Genomic DNA, 20015 nt, shown 5'->3' on the forward strand with positions numbered 1-20015 from the left:
ACTAAAATGTCAAGAAACGTCCCATTGCTTTCCTATTGATCAATAGAGAACTTCAAGCAACCTAAAATGCCTAAATGGGGAGGTAGCGATGGTGCTGTGGTATCATTTTCTATTGGTGCCGCCATTTTCGTTTCCGAGCCGATTCATTTACTTTTTCACATTTTAAATGATCTGCTTTTCCCTTACCTCTTATTTCCACCAAATTAAGAAAAAAAGCGTATTTTACGATAAATTTGCTTAGTTTGAGCTCTTGTTAGCGATATTAAACCAATCGACACCTCGCGAATTAAGAATATTATGCATATTTTATTAATTACGTGTTAATTACTAATTAACGTTAAATTTCCAGGCACGATGTCCGCAGATAAATTACTATCTCTGTAATTCAACCATTATGAGAAATACGGAATGTCCATTTACCTCACGTTTAAAATGTATTAGATTTGGTGTGAGTTTACTGTCGTTTATTGTTGAGTTTGAGTTTAGGTCAACCAATGAAGGTAATAAGCCACACTGAAGTAGACCTATAGTTTAGAAACTAACTAATTAGTCTGATTGTAATTAGTTACTAGACCTGTTGTACTTTAGCAACGGTTCTGCGTGCAGTTCTAAGATCTCAAATTTAGAGTAGACAAGGGGGCCTAATGAAGTATTGGGTTGTTCGATAATTAATGTCGTATTTTTCATGTCTTTTTAAAGTGAATATACTTATATTAATAATAAATATTAATCAACGATGTAGCGGCCATCTTGGCGAATGACCTTTGGCCATCTTTCGGCAAGCGGCAAAATTCCGCGTTCGAAAAAGCCTCGATTTTTAGAAATAAAAAATTGATTTAGCCCATTTTTAACGGCTCGATCAGAATCGAAATTTTCACCATTCAAATGATTCTGAAGAGAACGAAACAAATAATAATCCGATGGAGCCAAGTCAGGGCTATATGGTGGACGAAGTATCAGTTCCAATAATTTTTGACGCGTTATTAAAGACGTATGGGACCTAGCGTTATCATGGTGGACCAGTGCCCCTTTGCGATCGGCGAATTCAGGACGTTTTCTTTTGATTTCTTCGTTCAATTTCGGTAGCTAACGACAGTAAACATTCGAACCAACAGTTTGGTTTCTCGGAAGCAGTTCAAAATACAGAATACCCTTGTAGTCCCACCACACAGATAGCAAAATCTTCTTTTGATGAGTATTGGCTTTGGACGTCGATTGCGCAGGTTTATCTTGTTTGGTCCATGATCGTTTTCGGACTACGTCATCATAGACAATCCATTTTTCATCACCCGTTATGGCTCTTTTTAGAAGTGGGTCGTTTTGGTTACGATTCAGCAAAGAATCGCATGTTAGGTGAGATGAATTTCCTTCAATTCGTGAGGAACCCGAACATCCAATTTGTCAACGTACCCAAGCTTTTTTAAATGCAGAGAAACGGTCGAATTCGCTACGTTCAACATTTCTGCTATCTCTCGAGCTGTCATACGCCGATTAGCTTCGATTAAGGCCTTTATTTTATCGTTATCAATGGCGATTGGGCGTCCAGTGTGTGGTGCATCTTGGACATTAAAATTTCCGGAACGAAAGCGAAGGAAACAACGCTGGCAGTGGCGTTCAGTAGGGCAGTTCCCACCATAAACTTCACACAATTTCTTCTGAGCTTGTATTGCATTTTTGCCCTTTCGAAGGTGAAATAATAAAATATGTCGATAGTGCTCACTTCGATTGTCCATCTTCAACTTAAATTTTAAACAATTTCTTGTTTACTGATCACGTTCAATTCTCGATGGAAAAAAGTCTAAAACATAACCTTTAAAGTGGCATATAATAATATAAGCGACGAGATCACTATTGCTCGATATGTATAAATTAAGCCATCTACGAGAATGAAACGACATTAATTATCGAACAACCCAATATTTTTGAGAGATGCAACTAGGAGTAAGGAGTGAGGCCCCTCTAGGACCAACTCAAGTAACACGTAGTTCCTTTCTGAAACTTGATACGTCTGCAATTGCACCAGCAACTAACCAAGGAAAAAAGTAAGGTTCACCAGACTTAACGATAATTTACTAGTGACAATGCAAAAAGTGCATTTAGTATCTTGATGTTATCTAATGCAAGAAAAAAATTACGAAACGGCTATCTGGCCACAGAACTAGAACTTGGCTCATATTTTACATGATATTTTCATCGACGAAATATGACAAACACCCTGTGATTTTGAAAAATATGTTATTTTAACTTAAACACATAATTTCCTATTTTACAGGTATGCGGTGCATCTTGAAGCAGGCACGGGGAGAAAATAAAAGTCAGTAGAAAACGATGCTTACATACAACGTCATTCGACCCTCATCACTATATACTCTATCCTTCCTTAATAATAATATACCCAAAAGCCCAACCTGAATCTCATACATTCGTCCAATCAAGTCGAAACCCCAGTGTGAAGCATTATGGGTATTTAGGCACAATCATGCTTAAGCCACCTTGAACCTTTGCTTCGAACCGAATATCATAATAATATATTTCCACTAACTTATAAGTCTGCCCTTTCTAAAGCCTTTTTTTCTAAATTGCTTGCCTCTCACGCTTCATACGGTTATTACATACCATTGCCATAACACATCATTACTATGTACCATTTACCACAACACTACATCAACGAGTGTGAGGTTTCAAACTTCAGCAAGTTTCCTGTATAGGCACTTTTTAGATATTATTTTTTGTTATGTTTTACGAACGGTTTCAAGATATCCTAAAGCATATCCTGCCTTGTACAACTCCTTCTGATTGAGAATACTATCCGAGTCTCATTTAATTCAAATTTAACTGAGAATCAAACATTATTTTTCCTTCGAAACATAAAAATTCGAGTTGTATGACGATTTCCTGTGCAATTTTATTATATGCAACTCTAATATCGAAATTTTACAACGTTTTCAATCTAAGACGTTACGGATGCTTGTTAATGCACCATGGTGTGTTAGCAACAATACAATTCACTCCGACCTCTCAATCAAAACAGTCCGAGAAGAAATAGAGAGCTACTCGAATAACTACATGCGAAGACTAGATCACCACCCAAATCACTTAGCCATAAACTTACTGGACACAGCGACATATACAACCAGGTTGAAGAGATTCAACCCTCTAGATTTGCCGCATAGATTCAACCAAGTAAGGGACTGAAATGTTGGTCCTTTTACTACACCACTTAGTACTACAATTTGTAATTGCCAGCATAGATATTGAATGTCTAATTTATTTTTACTTTTATTGTGACAAATTGTATCTCTACAAGTAATTAAATAAAAAAAATAATTATTATTATATGTATGGTCAAAATTGTCTTAAAAATCTCGTTCAAAGTATTTACACGTAAATAGTAGGTAGTATTGTGGCATGTAGGCTTAACATACTTTAATAAATAATACCTACCAGTTCAGCGAGATATCGATCGGAGTCAATGCCATAATGATATCGAACACTACAGTTCCCACATAAAAAAAAACAATAATCAAAATTAAAACTAATCAATATACAGCCTGTCCGGTTTTCGTTGGACAGCGGCTGTATCTCGGTAGGTAGAGCAAGCAGCAACTTCAGACGAAAAATTTTATTACTAATGTGACTATGAGAAATCTCTGGAAAGTGTTTTCAGCTTCGTGAAGTCGCCGTAAGGGGGCGTAGTAGGGACGGTAGTTCCTTAAAATCGACAAATCTATACTAAGTCACTAGTTAAGTAGCACATTTTAATTTACTGTCACTAAGATTACATCATTCTTTTTTTTTATTAATAACATAATGTTACAATCTGTCACTATTATTTTGGGACATTTAGTAACTTGTTTATATAATTAAAATTAAATACAATTGGTAGAGGGAGACTAACTGTTTAATCTCCTTGTTTATCTGTTGAATCTGTAACTCAATTCTAAAGGATTGTATCTTTTTAATCTGTGAGAGTAATTGTTGGAGTCCACTAGGTTTATAGCCAGGTGATTTTGATGCCTATTAAGGCGTAGAATGTACTTTTTGGAGTGGTTTCCAATTTCTTCTCGTATTGTAGGTACCTTTAAGTCATTATGTAGGGTCTCATTGCTCACATGCCATGGTGCTTTTGCTAACATACGCAATGTTTTTGATTGATATCTCTGGAGTATATCAAGATTATTACATCATTCTGAAACTTTTTTGTTCGACACATAATTTCATAACTCACATAATAAAAGTGGGGGAAGCCGATGAATCATTTTAAGTTCAAACTATCGTATCTCTGTTTCTAATTATCCGATTTCAGTGATTCTGTTTTTCATTGTGAGGGAATTACAAGCCGATTTAATATCCACATTGACCAAAAATCCATAGTCCAGAACAAAATCGCTAGAGGGCATTCTTTCAGGTGATAGCGGTTTTCTTCGTTTTTCTTTAATAAATCAAATGGAACTATACTATTTTCATAAGCCCATCTTGTAAAGCTTTAAAAAACCTACGCCTTTCCCGAAAGGCGCATTTCAACACTCTTTTTCGTTTTTGACTTATTGATAAATAACTGAAAATTTAACTTACAACAAGTTTTTCAATAAACGGTAAGTAGGCTTTGGAGTGAAACCACGTGTTTTTGTTATTTTGACAAGTAAATGTCACATTAACTACTTTACTATAGTTAATATTATTGTTGAGTTATTCATTACTGATAATATTCGTAATATTTCTAATTAATTTGTAATGAATATTGTTATATTTTTTACAATAAAATTAATTAAGTTATGTGTTTGTAAATTAAAGAATTGAATGACATTTATTTGTCAAAATAACAAAAACACGTGGTTTCACTCCAAAGCCTACTTACCGTTTAATGGAAAACTCGTTGTAAGTTAAATTTTCAATTATTTATCAATAAGTCAAAAACGATAAAATATTGACATGCGCCTTTCGGGAAAAGTGTAGATTCTTTAAAGCTTTACAAGATGGGCTTATGAAAATAGTATAGTTCCATTTGATTTATTAAAGAAAAACGAAGAAAACCGCTATCACCTGAAAGAATGCCCTCTAGCGATTTTGTTCTGGACTATGGATTTTTGGTCAATGTGGATATTAAATCGGCTTATAATTCCCTCACAATGAAGGTCAGAATCACTGAAATCGGATAATTAGAAACAGAGATATGATAGTTTGAACTTAAAATGATTCATCGGCTTCCCCCACTTTTATTATGTGAGTTATGAAATTATGTGTCGAACAAAAAAGTTTCAGAATTATGTAATCTTACTGATAGTAAATTAAAATGTGCTACTTAACTAGTGACTTAGTATAGATTTGTCGCTTTTAAGGCACTACCGTCCCTGTTACGCCCCCTTACGGCGACTTCACGAAGCTGAAAACATTTTCCAGAGATTTCTCATAGTCACATTAGTAATAAATTTTTTTGTCCAAAGTTGCTACTTGCTCTACTTACCGAGATGCAGCCGCTGTCCAACGAAAACCGGACAGGCTGTATGCGCGATGATTCAAAACTAAGTACAAATATTTTAAAGGAGTATTTTTGAAGTCAAAATAGAAATGTTTCTTCGTATAAATCTGTCCTAAAATGCACCCCTTCGGAGCAAAAATCATCGAGAGTTGGGCGAAAAATCGATTATGTCAATTTGTGACCGGAGTTACTGATCAAATTTAATGAAAGTTTGCAAGCTCTTAATTTTTTTTTAGGTACTCTATCTTTTGGTTAAAAAAAAATTATTTCAAACCTAATTTCAAAGGGAACTAGAATGGGATCTGTATATTGCATAGCCCACATGTTACGTTTCCACCAAAAACTCTAAAAAAAATCTAAAATTTTGATATCTTGCGGTTTTTTTGATACAATTAACCGTTTTCACGAAAATCGTATTAAAACGAAAGGATGGCATCATTAAAACAACAAATTACAAAAATTTGGTGTCCTATGACCGCTTCGACTCCTGATATGTCTGTTTATTTCCCTCTGAAATGAGGTGTACATCATTTTCGAAGCAAAAAAATAATAATAAAGCGCTTAAAGGGCAAGGGCTTGGATATTTTCATAAAATTTGATAGATAACTGTGGTCGCAATTTGACATAATCGATTTTTTTTCGCCCAACTGTGGATGATTCCTACTCCGAAGGAATGCACTTAAGGACGCAGGTTTGTAGAAAGGACGCCTTATTTTGACCTCTAAAATAATGTCTTAAAATATTTGCACTCAATTTTGAATCACCCTGTATATTGAACTAGTGCTGAATTCGTGGATGCGCAGGAACTATTTTTAACACGCTTTGCCTTTGTATTAAGAGAGGGCGCCTAAAACATCTAATCACACAATAACATAGCTTTCAGTCCCCAGACCGCTACACAACCACATCGAATTCTATACTGACGTAACTGAACTGGCTCCGGCATGTAATTTGTTCTCCAGCTCTATGTCAGAGGCAAGACAGAGAAAGAACCATGAAGTAGCATCTCTCTCTTTGTTATACTCATTGCCTTAAGCCGGTTCTTTGATGTAATATTCAGATTGAGATTTGACTGTTGAGAGATATTGGTAGGAGTTTATGGCCCGATTTTCATCGACTCTATGGAAAAAATTATTAGGGTGATTTTGGCCATGAGAGCCAGTATAAAAATCTCTTTATCGCATACATTTTTTGATAGCGAGATTGATGTTCGCCAATTTACCAAGAAGATGTAGATTTACTATGATATGCAAAGAAAAGCTATTAATAAGTGAGCATTTTACTACATTAAAAAAATGTTTTAATTGATAATATAAAAATTACTTAATTCATGTTAGGATTAAAAATAATACCCTTCTATTATTTCCGTTCGTGTGCCAAAAAAGCTGCAAAAAAGACTGAATAGTCGATTGAAATGTTTGATTTTTACTCTAATGTAAAGATGTTTATAATTTGCATTTTTTATTTTTTAAACTGGCTTAAGGGATTGCATCCTACCAGTTTATCCCCATCGTGAATTTTTCACGCGTTGCAATATTGACTTTCTGCATATTCCGATTCCAGAATCAGTTTGCGGGTATTACTATTCATTTTTACAGGGCAAGTTTCGGAGGTTGACACAGCTGTCGATTCTGCTTGGATTTAGCAAAAATCCACTTAAGTTCGCAAGAAAATCCGCATGCAATGTCGGGCTCAAGCGAAACGTTCAATTTTATTACATCGCTTTGCATTATTATTTGCTTTTTGCGCGGAAATCTCCGCATCCACGTGAATAAAATAAACTGCAGGAATACAATTAAATAAATAAATAAGTGAAAGAAGTTGAAACATGACCCTCATTATTTTCGCTTGTGTAAGGGCGCTCCGCCGGGGCACACTACAGACATTTACACCAAATTACATAAGTATAAAATATCTCCATTAAAAGTGCAGGCTGCTTGTTAGTCGACGTAATGAAACTGAGTAGCTCTAACGAATGTATATATCATGTTATCAAATTTCGCCGTTTTGGATACAGTTCCATGTAAAAGTAACTCGTAAATTATTTTCTAGAAATTTATCCGTTGTTAAAATACTTTATTCGTTGAAATTCATTTAGATTTGGATTTTATTGTGTAGGAACTTAGAGTTTTAGACATTTATCAGTAATTATAAATAATATCGCAGACTTCGGGTGAGATTTGTAAGTAAAAATGTTTCGCTTTGTACACAATGTACACAAATAAATTTAAGAGCTTCTATATATTAATATAGTAATAACTTAATATTTCAACATTGTTATATCGAATGTAATAAATGCTTTTTTTGATTCAATTATGAAATGTACAATAAATTGAAAATTAAAAAAAATAAATGTATCTAAGAATTTGCGACGTAATTTCATACGTCCTCATATTCGTAAAGTACTCCGAACACTAGAATAACTGAAAGATGTAACTGGGAAAACGCCTTTTCGATCAGCTGAACTTGTTCTCGGTCACATGTGTTAGACAAGAACAGCCGCTGATCAGTTGAACACTCTTGAACTACATATCGTTTGGGCGAAAATGTCTATTTTCTAACCTCAAAATTCAAGAATTTTCCTAAAAAGTTTCGAGATTATTTTTAATTTTAGTATGTTGTTATTTTGATATTTTCTTAAATTAGAAAATTGTCTAAAAGATTTATTAAGGAGGAAATAAAGCGAACTTTATAAATTAGCGAATCGATTGTAGGGAAAATATTTACGGATTTTCGTGTCCAGTTTACAAATTTGCCATAAATAATTGCTGAGGCATTTACAAACGCAGCTTCAGGTAAAAGTGAACCCTGTCCATACCTTCTTTTTACGCCCTATAGGTTTTGACAAACCCTTTGGAGATGCATCGTTTGGAGAAAATTGTCGCAATTTTTCCCATTTTCATGCTTTAAATTTAATTTAAGCAACTTCCTTGAAACTCTCCTTTGGTCTGCATTTGTAACATTTTTTTATGAGTCTTCACTTTGATTTCAGATATGTTCCAGTCACCATTAGGACCTTTTCCGGTAAGACCTAAAACAATTTTATGTTGTATTATATTATTTATCAAAAAAATCCTTTTCATAAATAAGTCATCTCCAGCTCTGACTTTCACCTCAAAACAAAAGCAACAATTTATGCACCATTCCACCTAATAGACATCAATCAATTTCAGTTTGCCTCAAACTCACAGTTTTCAAAGGACATCTCAAATCATCCTTCACACACAATGGATCAAAACAATGGATCTGGTGATAGCTTTTCGGCAACAGTAGACAAAACCAAGCTGATTGTGAATTACATACCTCAATTTGCCACAGAGGATGATTTAGCACAAATATTTGCCTCTCTGGGGCAAATAGAGAGTATAAAAATAATGAGAGATTACAAGACTGGGTATAGCTATGGGTTTGGGTTTGTCAAGTACTTGAAAGAGGAGGATGCAGCCAAGGCAATAGAAATGTTGAATGGGTTTAATTTCAGGTAAGTGGCGAGTTGAGAAAGATTCATGGTAATCCTTCAATGTATTGTATTGTACTGAATTCTGCAGTCTTGTAACAATCCTCCACTTTTTCCTGATGTTTGTTATTACTCGCTTAATTATAAGGCACCTGTTACACCTTACTGGTTATTCTTTAGTAGCTCTCTTTCTGCTTTACTGAACACATCAAATCATTTCCCTGGGAGTTGCACAATATTTTCACAGAAAGTGTTCTATGATGTATTTGTTTTCAAAAAACAGCCAGCATTGTTCTCCTCCAAGGAGCCAGTGTGTGCAAATGGACAAAAAATAGTTTAAGCCCCCTTGTAAGCCATCATTACAATTTTTACTTAATGCTTGCTTAACCATGAGAGAGATTGGACTCTTGACTTTGCTGGTCATGTCAAGAACATCTTGGAGTATGCCATATCCTATAAGTTATTCTAGTGCTTGTGAAATTTGAGCTCAGGAAAAATAAATCTGTCGCCTCCTGGGGACAGTATTGACGCACTTGAGTTCTAAGTGACTTGGTATTACTCATCCAAACATAATCATATAAATAATATTTTTATTATACTATTTTCTGCGAACGAGCAGAAAAGCAACTGTACCCACGCGTATGCAACTTGTAGTAAAATGCCAATTTCATTTTACATTTTATTACACTTTTGAACGCACATAATTGCTAAAATAACTACAAAGGTACTGCTTGATTAAAAACTACAGTTTACTCCATTTTTTGTTAAAACTTTTATCTTATCTGTAACATGCCTAACTTGACGATATTCCTAAGCACTCAATGTGAAACAGGCTTGTAGGTTTGCTGTAACTTCAAATTTTTTCCTTCCAGTAAATATAGGGCAAATAATTGCTTAAAGTTCTGTGCCTGTTTTTTGAAAAAGATTTTGTAGATTCTGGCCTCTGTAGTTAAATTTTCTCTCTCCCCACACAACCTTCTTGGGGACCCACTTTTGGCATTCGTTATTTTCTTATTGTGGCTCGTCAGTATTTGCCTCAATTATCCTGGATTTCAGAATAGTCGCACAATCGAGGAAGTTCTTTAGTCTTTCCAAAAAACAGTTCCACCAAGGAGTGTGTTTGTTATTTGCTTCCTTATTGGACAGTTTATTCCATAAGCCAGTCATAGGTCAGCCAGCTCAGACCTCGCTGAGATTGTGCATACTGTAGTGCCAACTGTTTTGTTTTGCATGTGTTTTTAAAACCTGGAGCATGAACATCTTTATACTTTGTAGGAACAAAAGATTAAAAGTGTCCTACTCTAGACCACCAGGAACAGACATGAAAGACTCTAATTTATACATTACAAATCTTCCCAAAAATGTCACTGAAGAAGACGTCGAGAATCTCTTCAAAGATTATGGCGAGATTGTGCAAAGAACAGTCTTGAAGGACAAACATACTGGAATGCCTCGAGGAGTAGCTTTTGTTAGGTGATACAACAAAACCTTGCTTAGTTTCATAAATATTAATTATTTTATTAACCATGTTTTGGTTGATATTAAATAATGGTTGCAATATTGGTGGTAGATTTTCTAAAGGAGAAGAAGCTCAGGCGGCTATAGCAAATCTTGATGGTAAACTCCTTGAAAACGCAATGTTACCATTAAGTGTAAGAGTAGCAGAGGACCATGGAAGACAGAAAGCACAGTATCTCGAAGCCTGGACCCCATTTGGAACTGGAGTATGTGGAAGGGGTAAGAGACAAAAGAAAAATTGGTCTAAAATTGTTAAACCGCCTTAAGATACGCGAAGGATTGTTTCTTTTATAGATTAAGATCTTCTAGTTCTGGCGAATCTTAAGAAGACCTCAGCAATTATTTATTTTTGTAAAATATAGAGTAGTTTTTATTTTTATTTCTCAGAAATAATATAAGTAAATAATAATTGTTTTGTCTGCTTGTGATTGTTATAGGATTTCCGGCTTTAAGAACAGGCTTAATGCCCTATAGAGACCTGACTCTACCCTCAAGACCAATCCTCCCTACTAGATATCCCAGATACCCTACCTTTTCGGGCTCAAATGTGCGAAATTTGGGCGCCGGAGATACGTTTTTCCAAAACCCGTTTTTCTACTAAAATCGCTTAGTTATTGACCTCATTTTATCCTTGAAATAGATGTTTTTTGTTCGTTAATTAATAGGTAATTTTTGTTAGCGGCTACTTCCGTACTGAAGTAAATTCGTGTTTTTTGTTTGTGGAATCTCCGAAAATATGTTTTTGTATCCTCTTTCAGTGGTGGAATAGTCGCATTTTTGTTTTCCCTATTTGTGTGTAATTGAAAAAACTTTTGTTTGACATAAAAACAATTTCTACATATTTCTACAAGGAATATCCAATTGAAATATTTTTTAGAATATATTTCTTAAGTATTCATAAGAGAAGAATTGAACCAATCGCCGGGAAATTCGAAGGAAAACCTCCATTAATTAAGCGTCACTCAGTGTGCGATTTTTCTCTTATATCACCATTTGTTTGTTACCGGAAACTTGTATAATTTTACTTATTAATCAAAGTAAGAAACGAGCCACATGAATATAAGTTGTTGAAGTATAATTTATTGTTTTTTTTTTTACGAACTTGTAACCCCAATTAAGTAATTACACAATTCAAAAATAAAGGTTTTTGTAATGATATTTCATTTTAAAAAAATGTCGAATATTTTACTGTAAATTTAACCTTTCACATCAGGAATACAGAAATGCGACGTGGTATATTTAGCTCCTGCTAGGAATTGGAGAAAATATGACCTTGTAATTCAAATAAACTACTGGCCGTCCAAGAACTATCAGGAGCTAAATATACCTCATCGCATTTCTGTGTTCCTGATACGATTTGTTCAATTTTCAGTAAAATGCTGCTCTATGAGTGTTCCGATTTCAGCCAAATTGGGTTCCGCAGTAGGCGTACTATACAACTTTGATATTCAACAGTCAAAACATGTATTGGACAATTTCGATTGTTTGGGTCAAAAATTTTTATGACGTATATTCCATATTTTTCGGCTCCAAAAATTGAAGTTGTCCTATTCCAGGTTGGACTCCAGCATGTCAATGTTGCGTCGTATGCCTACTGCGCTGCCACATCTCGTTGAAATCGGATCGCTTAATTTCCATTGATTTTTCTTTGCATAAAATTATGGTGTACGCCACTGGTAACACTAATTTGTTGTGCGGAACGCGCACCATAAGTTTGTCTTTCTTTCATAAAGTGCAGGTCGTTGTGACCCCAGAGCATTAACGATTTAAGTTTTTCGTCGTCGTATATGCACATTTCATCTAAAGGTTATTTACTATCAATAAAACATTAAACTCTATGTAAAGAAAATAGATATATTCAGTTTTAAAATTAAGATTTATGGACAAACGCACTAAACCAATATTTACACGCCCCCATTAAAAAAAAAATCAACTAAGGCAAAATTTTGTTTTTTAGACTTTAGCTCCTTCTTCTCTTATCTTTGGACCGGCTTTCAGATCTGTCTCGGTGCTTCGACTTCTTCCTTTTCTCGTCTTTAGACGAGTACTTATCATCCCGGGATGAATACTTGTCATCTCTATCGTATTTCTTTGAATCTCGTCTATCGTCGTACCGATCACGATCATCTTTGTATTTGACTTCCCTATCTTCCTTGTATTTGCGGCTACTTTTCTCGTACTTATCGTCATACCTAGAATTAGAAATAATGTGTAAACCCACTAGCCATGTTTTCCAGTTTACTTCGATTTACCTATCTATGTATCGGTCGTTCTTCACGTCACGATCGTTGCTGTGCGATCTACTAATGCGCTTTCTATCCCTGGGACGTCTCGATTTATGAGGGGAGTTGCTCCTTGACCTTGAGTAGCTTTTTCGTTTATGGGACTTCTTGTGATTTTTCGGTGACCTCGTCCGAGATCTGTGCTTCTTTGATTTCTTGTGGTGACGCCTTTCCGGCGACCTCGTTTGAGACCTCGAGCGCGACCGTTTCTCCGTTACTGGAGGCGGCATGTGACTGCCGGATCGGCTGCAAAAAAAAGCGTAAGAAAAACTAAATTTCACAACGCTAAAACCAACCTAATAAATCCGCCCCATGCGTTATGGGCCGAAGTCTTTTGATCCTGATTATTGTTATTCGGCGAATTGCTACCGCTAACACCTTTAGCCTTCACTCTCTGCTCCTTGTATTTTTCACACAAAGCATCTACCTCTTTTTCCAATTCGTCGATGTTCGACTGCAAAATAACTCCCAGTTAATTCCCTGACTTGCTGGGAAAAAATTACTTACTTTGGGCCTGCTATAGAGCTTCAATATTTTGATGCAAATGTCCCGGATTTGCACTTCAGTGGCACCGAATATCGTGAACCAATGAGGATTTTTTGGCAATGGTAACTTCAGTTTTCTTGAGGTGAGGTATATACAGGCACAAGCCACTGTTTCAGGTTGATATCTAAAATAAATAATCTTGTGTAATATATCAAGCGTGCTGTATAAAACTTCTCGCTCATGGGTTGAACCCTAATTTGAAACCGAATCAACGAATTTCCTGCAGTCAGTTACACACCTGACAAACACATCAGTCCTAAGCGAATCATTCATGTAATTCCACGAGTACTGCATTAATTTCTGGTTGTTTTGAAACCCCAACACTTGTAAATACATGACAATGATCTAAAACAATTACAAAAGCTTTCAGCATTGGTCGGAAACACTTAGTCATCTAAATACCTTATGGGGGTGTTTGATGTGCACGGAAAATCCCAGCTCCTTCAAAACCCTCCTCTCGGCCTTAATTACTAAGTTTTTTAAGTGGATATAATTCTGGTCCAATATCACAGGCTGTATGGGTCTGTGGAAAAGCAAGTAATGGTTGGGAAAACGAAAAGAACGACAAACAAAAAAGGATTTAATATCTAAACACTCATGTTTGCACGTAATTTGAAGCACAACTTTTTTCCTTTATAACCTAATGTTACCTGCTGTGCGCCTTTTTTACTTGGAACTTCCCCGGCCATTTTTCAGTTGTTGAGCTGTACTTGCGGCTAGAAAATTAAACCTGTAAAAAGCCTCTATTATTAGTGGATTAAAAAATAAATTTCATTTTGGAATGGAATTGAACTTTCATTTTCCCCTTCAGCGGTGGAGTTTCCAGTTCTCGCTCCTTCCCATCCATTGCTCCTCGTGCTTGCAAGCAGTTCGACACTTTTTGGATTACAGTTTAAAAGCAGTAGGTTATTAAATGTGCTATACAGATTGGAAAAGTACCTATTGGAAGTGAGAATTGGAAGTCAATAAAAGCAGTTTGCTTTCGCTCAAGAAAAATAAGACATTTTATTGAATGCTGCATGGAACAGGCGGTTTAGTCCACTCGCGGTTAATGCGAAGGTTGAGCTATGCATGTTATTCAATCGGTTCACGGTGTAACTTTTGGTATAAAAATGGGCCTTCAAAGAACATTCCTAGCTTGGTTAAAGCCTGACTAGTAAACGCGTGGAATTACGCTATATGCAGCAATTAAACGACGCCAAAAATGTTTTTGTGACGTAGTGGTCCTTGTCCTAATTGACTGTTTTAATGAAGATACAGGAAGAGCTCTTTTGCTTGCAGTTGCAGTGCACGCGAGTCACTACTTACCTACATATCATCTGACTAATGTAAATATTCACATTTTCAGTTAGTATATATAATATCTAGTAAAAAAGGGTCAGTGCTGCAGGGCATTGCAGGCCTTACTACGTATAGTTACTTTTGATGTACAACATTATATTATTTTATATATATATATATATATATTAAAATTGTAATTAAATTAATTTTACTGGATAGTCACCAATAAGGCCCATAAAGTAAGTTTTGCATTCATTTTGCATCTATGCATCTGTACACGCTGCAGGCGATTAATATCATTATTTAATTTTAGGTGAATATGTGACTACCCGCTCTTTACATTTAAAATTGTTAAATGTTTATCAGATAGAAATTTGTTTAATGAGTCGCAGAAATCATTAACAAAATTACATTAAGCTATTGAAATATGATTATGATATTTTTAATGAAACAGTCTAATAGAGCTTACAAAAGACTTACCTTCCTAACAATTAATTGCTTTAATGTCCGCTAAAATCAGTGTTTTTAATTAAAACTTGGGTTTACAGTGGATTTGCACAAAGTTGGCAGAAGGGAACACTAAACGCTGTGCAAAATAAGGGTAAAAAAGGAGTTAGGTACGGAGTTTAACACGAAGAATTCCTTTCAAAAGTCAATGTGATCAGATCAGGGTCAAAAAGTGGGGGTTACCACGATCCCACGAATTTCGGAAAAACTTTCGAAATGATTGAAACAAAAAGTTCTCAGTGTCTGTTCTCCTGATGTCTCTTACTATTCTGGGTTGACTGGAAAAAATCCGGACCAGTTGGTCAAACCTTCAATGATGGAAAATGGTGAAACACAATACATCTACTAAAAACCGCTAACAAGTGTTTTATGCCCTGGTAATGTTCCATATTATAGCTATCCAACCAAACGATTTTTTTGAATGCGATGAGAGTTCCACGGAGAAAGCCACGTCCAAGCTTTCAGAATTTGATGCAGAGAACTCAAACAAATTTTCCCGGAGGAAACTTTTTAAAAATAAGCAAAAATTTTTATTTGGTTTCGAAATGAGTTAAAGTCAACATATGAAATTAATAGACAAAAAATCCTCTATTTTTTGAACACTGTGATTCTAAATTTACTTTCTGTGGGCAAAGGGGCGGCTACAAAGCTAAGTATAGTTAGATTACACGAGATAGATATCGACGATGATGTATTATCGGGGCACTCTATATGTAATAACTCTTTTCTTAATGCTAAACTTCTCGTGTTAAACCCTTGGATAACCTACACATTTTAAATACACTATCTCTAATTAAAGTATCTCATTGTCTTTCTCACACTTACAGGCTTATCAAATAGGTCAGACATATTTTTTTGGCCAAAGACCAATGCTGCGTTGTCAAGTAGAGCTAGTTGCAGTAGGTAAAACACTTTATTCCTCGAACCAGATTTCTAGGTGAAAGGCGTTTTGGTGGTATAATAAATATGGGCGAAATCCACCTTCAAGATCCAGTTAAATACTCCAGTTTTAAACTGAACCTTAGGTTTAAGTTCAAATTTGACGTATGTCCCATAGTTTACCTGTCAAAATATCCAGTTTAACTGTAGGTGAAGTTTAAGATTAAGATCCTAAAGGTTTCCCTAAATTAAATGTAATGTTTGCCTATGAATTGGGAGACGTTTGGCTTAAAATCGATAAAACCTTCAAACACTGAGAAAAATATTTTACTTTTAGTCTGCACAGCGACTCACCAGTGCGTATCTACTAAACGTTAATCTAGTAAAAGAAGTATTATCAATTATAATTTTTACTAAGTGCTACTCTAAATTCTTGGGACTCACATAGTTTCTGAGTTTATTGATTCGCAAAAATTTGAACCCTTCATTGCACAGTCAAAAACAAAAAGCGGCTTCCCGCTGCGACCTTATGGGTAGCAATATCTTCAAATTTTTCAGTGTTTCCAATCCTTAATAAACTGAAATTTTCGCTATTTATTAATCAGAATCGTATGGCGTGTCTTTTAGATCTATCGTCACAATATACGATAGTAACGAATCTTGCAATTTCCTTAATTCTTTTAAATAAAACAACTAAATACACCAACCTTGTGTCTCTTTAGTTTTTTTAGCTAATTCTTCCCAAAGCACTAGAGATGTATTTTTAAACCCTAGTTTTTTAGAAATGATTCAGTTCTGGAATCACGTTAGTTGAAAATTTTATTTAGTGATTTTAATCCAAAAAACACGAGTTTAAATTAGCGCCATATGTTTAATAAACACTGTGTGACAGTTGATTTTTAATTTTTCAAATGGATTCACCAAATTTTTATTATCTAACAGAACGCTGTGCACAATTCTGTACATCAAGGTGAATTTTATAACAAGAATAACAAAAACTTACGGCTAAGGCGTAGCGTACCTAAGCGCAAATTATTACTTTACAGTTTTGTGAGAACGAAACTAACCAGTGCAGTATTTTTTGCCACAAATTTGTGTTGAATTCTGAAAAATCCCACTAAGATCACCAAACGTGACAGTTAACTCTAAGTGCAGGTCAGCTACAAAAAAATGACCCCTGGTTCTGAGAAATGCGTTGCCGAATATAAAAAACTGCTTAATACAAGGAGAGTTCGCACTAGCAGATGTTCAAATACGCTATATCAAAAGTCCAGGGCAACAATAGCACGGACCTAAATGAAAATTTAACTTTCCCAGGGTCATCACAGTAGTCGGTTTCCTGTTTCTTATAGATATTTAATGATAAAATTGTTACAATAAAGTAAATTTTGCTATTTTGGCAGTTGATTCTTTTTAGATAAGCAGTATCCAATTGTTAGAATGAGCTTCAACAGAAACGGATTTATTTTGCGACTTTCTGTGCTTTGCTATTGGCAATCTTTCAGGAAATTAATTAAAAGGACAAAGTAGTTGTCAACAGAGATATCAAAAATGTCTTTCAGGGTACTAATTAAAATGTTTTGGGATGCATTGTAGAAATTATGATGAACAAAACATTTCAACATATCGCATTTTTTTTAAAACCTTCGGAAACCTTTGAAAATGTTGAACAATTTGTTAATTAAACAAACTAGAAATAAAGGGCTAATAGACATGAAAACTGCTATACCTATTATAAAATGTTTTTGTGGAAAAAATTACGTGAGTCCATATTAGTTCCAACCTGTTCATTTTAAGGAAAAATAACTTCTTTCACCTCAGAATTCCTTCACTTACTTTGTTTTGATCCTTTAAAAAAACTGAAAGCATATTATCAAGGAAGAAGAAACTTTTATCAACCTAATATTACAATTCATATTAATCAACCACAAACTAACTTCCAAATCCTACTTACCCAGCACTTATACTTTTCCAATCTGTAATTAGCAGTAGAAGAAACAATCTAAAATAACATTCATTAATACTTGGGCAAGAGTGCCATAATTGTCCAACTAAGACTTTAAAAAATAACCTAATACAAACCTTTTAAGGCTGAAAAATTCCAAAAAATGTCGAACCACTCGCCCCGTGAATGCTCACCCAGAGTGACAGAGCTCTTATATTATAGAGCCGACTCCTCGGGCTTCTCGGTTTGGTGTTTTATTGACACACCCCGTACAATTTTTGGGGAGCCTCTGTAATAACAATACAACTTGAGTATCTTTTATTTAGAGGTAATCTGTTAGAAAACCGGACGTGGATTTTTGACAAAAATCAAATTGTAAATTACATTTTTCCAAAGCTGCTAAGATTTACTCACTGAAGTCGCAATCGCCTTTGCGTGTTTCAGACAATGATACATAACAACGATCCATTTTGAGTGAGCTAAACTTTAGGCTAAAGCCAAAATTTAGCTACTCGTGTAGGCAAATATCCTGCATTTTCCTAATGATTGGAAATTTGTTCAAATAACATTTCTTATCAAACAGACAGTTAAAAAATAATCTTACAAATGTAGATACTTTTACAGCTTAACAAATTATCTGCAAAGACTCCCAAAATTGTGTTCACAACTAAATTCTGCCTGTAAATTGTAAAGATCTAATTTGAAATTAATTCATTAATATTATTAAAGGATATTGCTTCTCTTATAAGAAATTCATACAAAGCAAAAACTTTCTTTAAAAAATCAAGTGAACACATATATAACAACTATAATTTTGCACATTATTTTCCTCAAGTCAGTTCGAGTGTTATGAACCAGGTAAATCAAAAATATTAAATATTTCAAATAAAAATTCGATGATACATGAAAAATCATATATATTGAAATTTATATAAACAAACATCAGAAAAAAGTTATGCTTCAAATAAGACTTTACATTAAGAATGATATCAAATTGGTCAAATTAATGTAAAGTCGAAAACTCTTTAATAGGTGAAAACAGAAAATACTTACTTTCCAGAGTTGATTTGTCTGATATGGGTGAAGACATTAACAACATCTCGCACCCTTCGAGGTGCTTCTTCTATTTTAGAAGCCAGGCACACACAGGCCATGGCTGTGTGTTCGATAGGGTGACGAACCAGGCTTTTTGAATAATAGAACCTCTGTAGGAGCACTTGCCCAGTCGCCATTGCTACCTAGAAAAAGGCGGCCAAAAGAGGCGTTAATTGGTGATCGAGGGAAGGGCTTTTATGGAAATACTATAGTAAACGTTAAGGTGATAAATTTCTGAGGAAACTAAAGATCAGAGTTGAACGATCTGAAGTGTGAATTTTGCAGAAATTGAATGATACAGAAACATATCGTGACACAATAGAGATTCTATAAAACTTACTTGAGGTAGTTTCAGCAATATCCCTGCCGTTTGTATAAGCTCACATCCATAAATTCGTAAATCAGTTTCAGCGTCCAAACTGAGGCCGTCATTTTGGGACGGCGTGTCTACCAGTTTCTCTTCGGGCAATAATTGGTTTTTCAACGTTAGCAGCACGTTCCCGTATGGCTTTACATTGTTCTTTATGACGGATATTTCCTTTTTCTCTTCTTTTGATACCATTATGGTCAAATTAACTAATTTAAGCTCAACAAACTAAAAACACTTCGCACACCACGCACTTCAACAAAATGGCGTCTAACGCGAATGGAAACGAATCGATAGAAGTAGGGAGAATGACAAGTACGGCATCTGTCAAATTAATAACGATTTGACCGTAAAGTTCCTATCTATACCTATGATTCCTAAAAGAAAGAATTCTGATAATGTGTAAATAAAAATATAGTTGCAATTAGTTATTGTAATTTAATTGAAGCAATATTAAAGATATGAATAACTATTTAATTTTAAAACAACTCTGCAATTGATACTTCGCACTCATTCACTCGATATATCTACAAAATATCGACAATCTTAATATCGATACCATCAATATCGATGATAGAAATGCCGATTATCCAATTATCGATTATCAACATATCGATTCATTTCAAATTTAAAGATACAATAATTTAAATTATTGTTTT

The 20015-nt window shown here is 34.8% G+C and overlaps 3 protein-coding genes across 5 annotated transcripts in view; 1 reads left to right on the forward strand and 2 right to left on the reverse strand.

The window, feature by feature from the left end:
* Positions 1 to 6390, reverse strand: part of LOC136347580 (potassium channel subfamily K member 18) — a 164882-nt gene extending 158492 nt beyond the window's left edge. The window contains exons 1-2 of one of the 2 annotated variants that reach the window (XM_066297698.1): positions 6244 to 6390; positions 3445 to 3493 (exon numbers count right to left, since the gene is read on the reverse strand). The gene's annotated coding sequence lies outside the window, so the exon portion shown is untranslated. Of the gene's footprint in view, positions 1 to 3444; positions 3788 to 6243 lie in introns of those variants that run through there. The other variant, XM_066297697.1, reaches the window with a different exon arrangement.
* Positions 6391 to 8039: 1649 nt separating this feature from the next.
* Positions 8040 to 11532, forward strand: LOC136347519 (sex-lethal homolog). Of its 2 annotated transcripts, none has more exons than XM_066297580.1 (6): positions 8040 to 8274; positions 8472 to 8503; positions 8653 to 8960; positions 10212 to 10409; positions 10507 to 10673; positions 10892 to 11532. In XM_066297580.1, exons 2-6 carry the CDS (start codon positions 8474 to 8476, stop codon positions 11053 to 11055), a joined length of 867 nt encoding a protein of 288 aa, XP_066153677.1. In that variant the 5' UTR covers positions 8040 to 8274; positions 8472 to 8473; the 3' UTR covers positions 11056 to 11532. The 2 variants fall into 2 exon arrangements, with proteins under 2 accessions (XP_066153677.1, XP_066153678.1); XM_066297581.1 differs by having other exon boundaries at positions 8042 to 8274; positions 10749 to 10913.
* Positions 11533 to 12288: 756 nt separating this feature from the next.
* On the reverse strand, positions 12289 to 19707 carry LOC136347579 (cyclin-L1). Its single transcript, XM_066297692.1, has 8 exons — positions 19330 to 19707; positions 18948 to 19132; positions 13685 to 13805; positions 13521 to 13627; positions 13244 to 13406; positions 13033 to 13190; positions 12707 to 12982; positions 12289 to 12646 (listed from the first exon to the last, which is right to left on the reverse strand). Exons 1-8 carry the CDS (start codon positions 19549 to 19551, stop codon positions 12415 to 12417), a joined length of 1464 nt encoding a protein of 487 aa, XP_066153789.1. The 5' UTR covers positions 19552 to 19707; the 3' UTR covers positions 12289 to 12414.
* Between the last annotated feature and the right edge of the window lie 308 nt (positions 19708 to 20015).

Source organism: Euwallacea fornicatus, chromosome 29 (assembly GCF_040115645.1).
Source record: "Euwallacea fornicatus isolate EFF26 chromosome 29, ASM4011564v1, whole genome shotgun sequence".
NCBI lineage: Eukaryota > Metazoa > Arthropoda > Insecta > Coleoptera > Curculionidae > Euwallacea > Euwallacea fornicatus.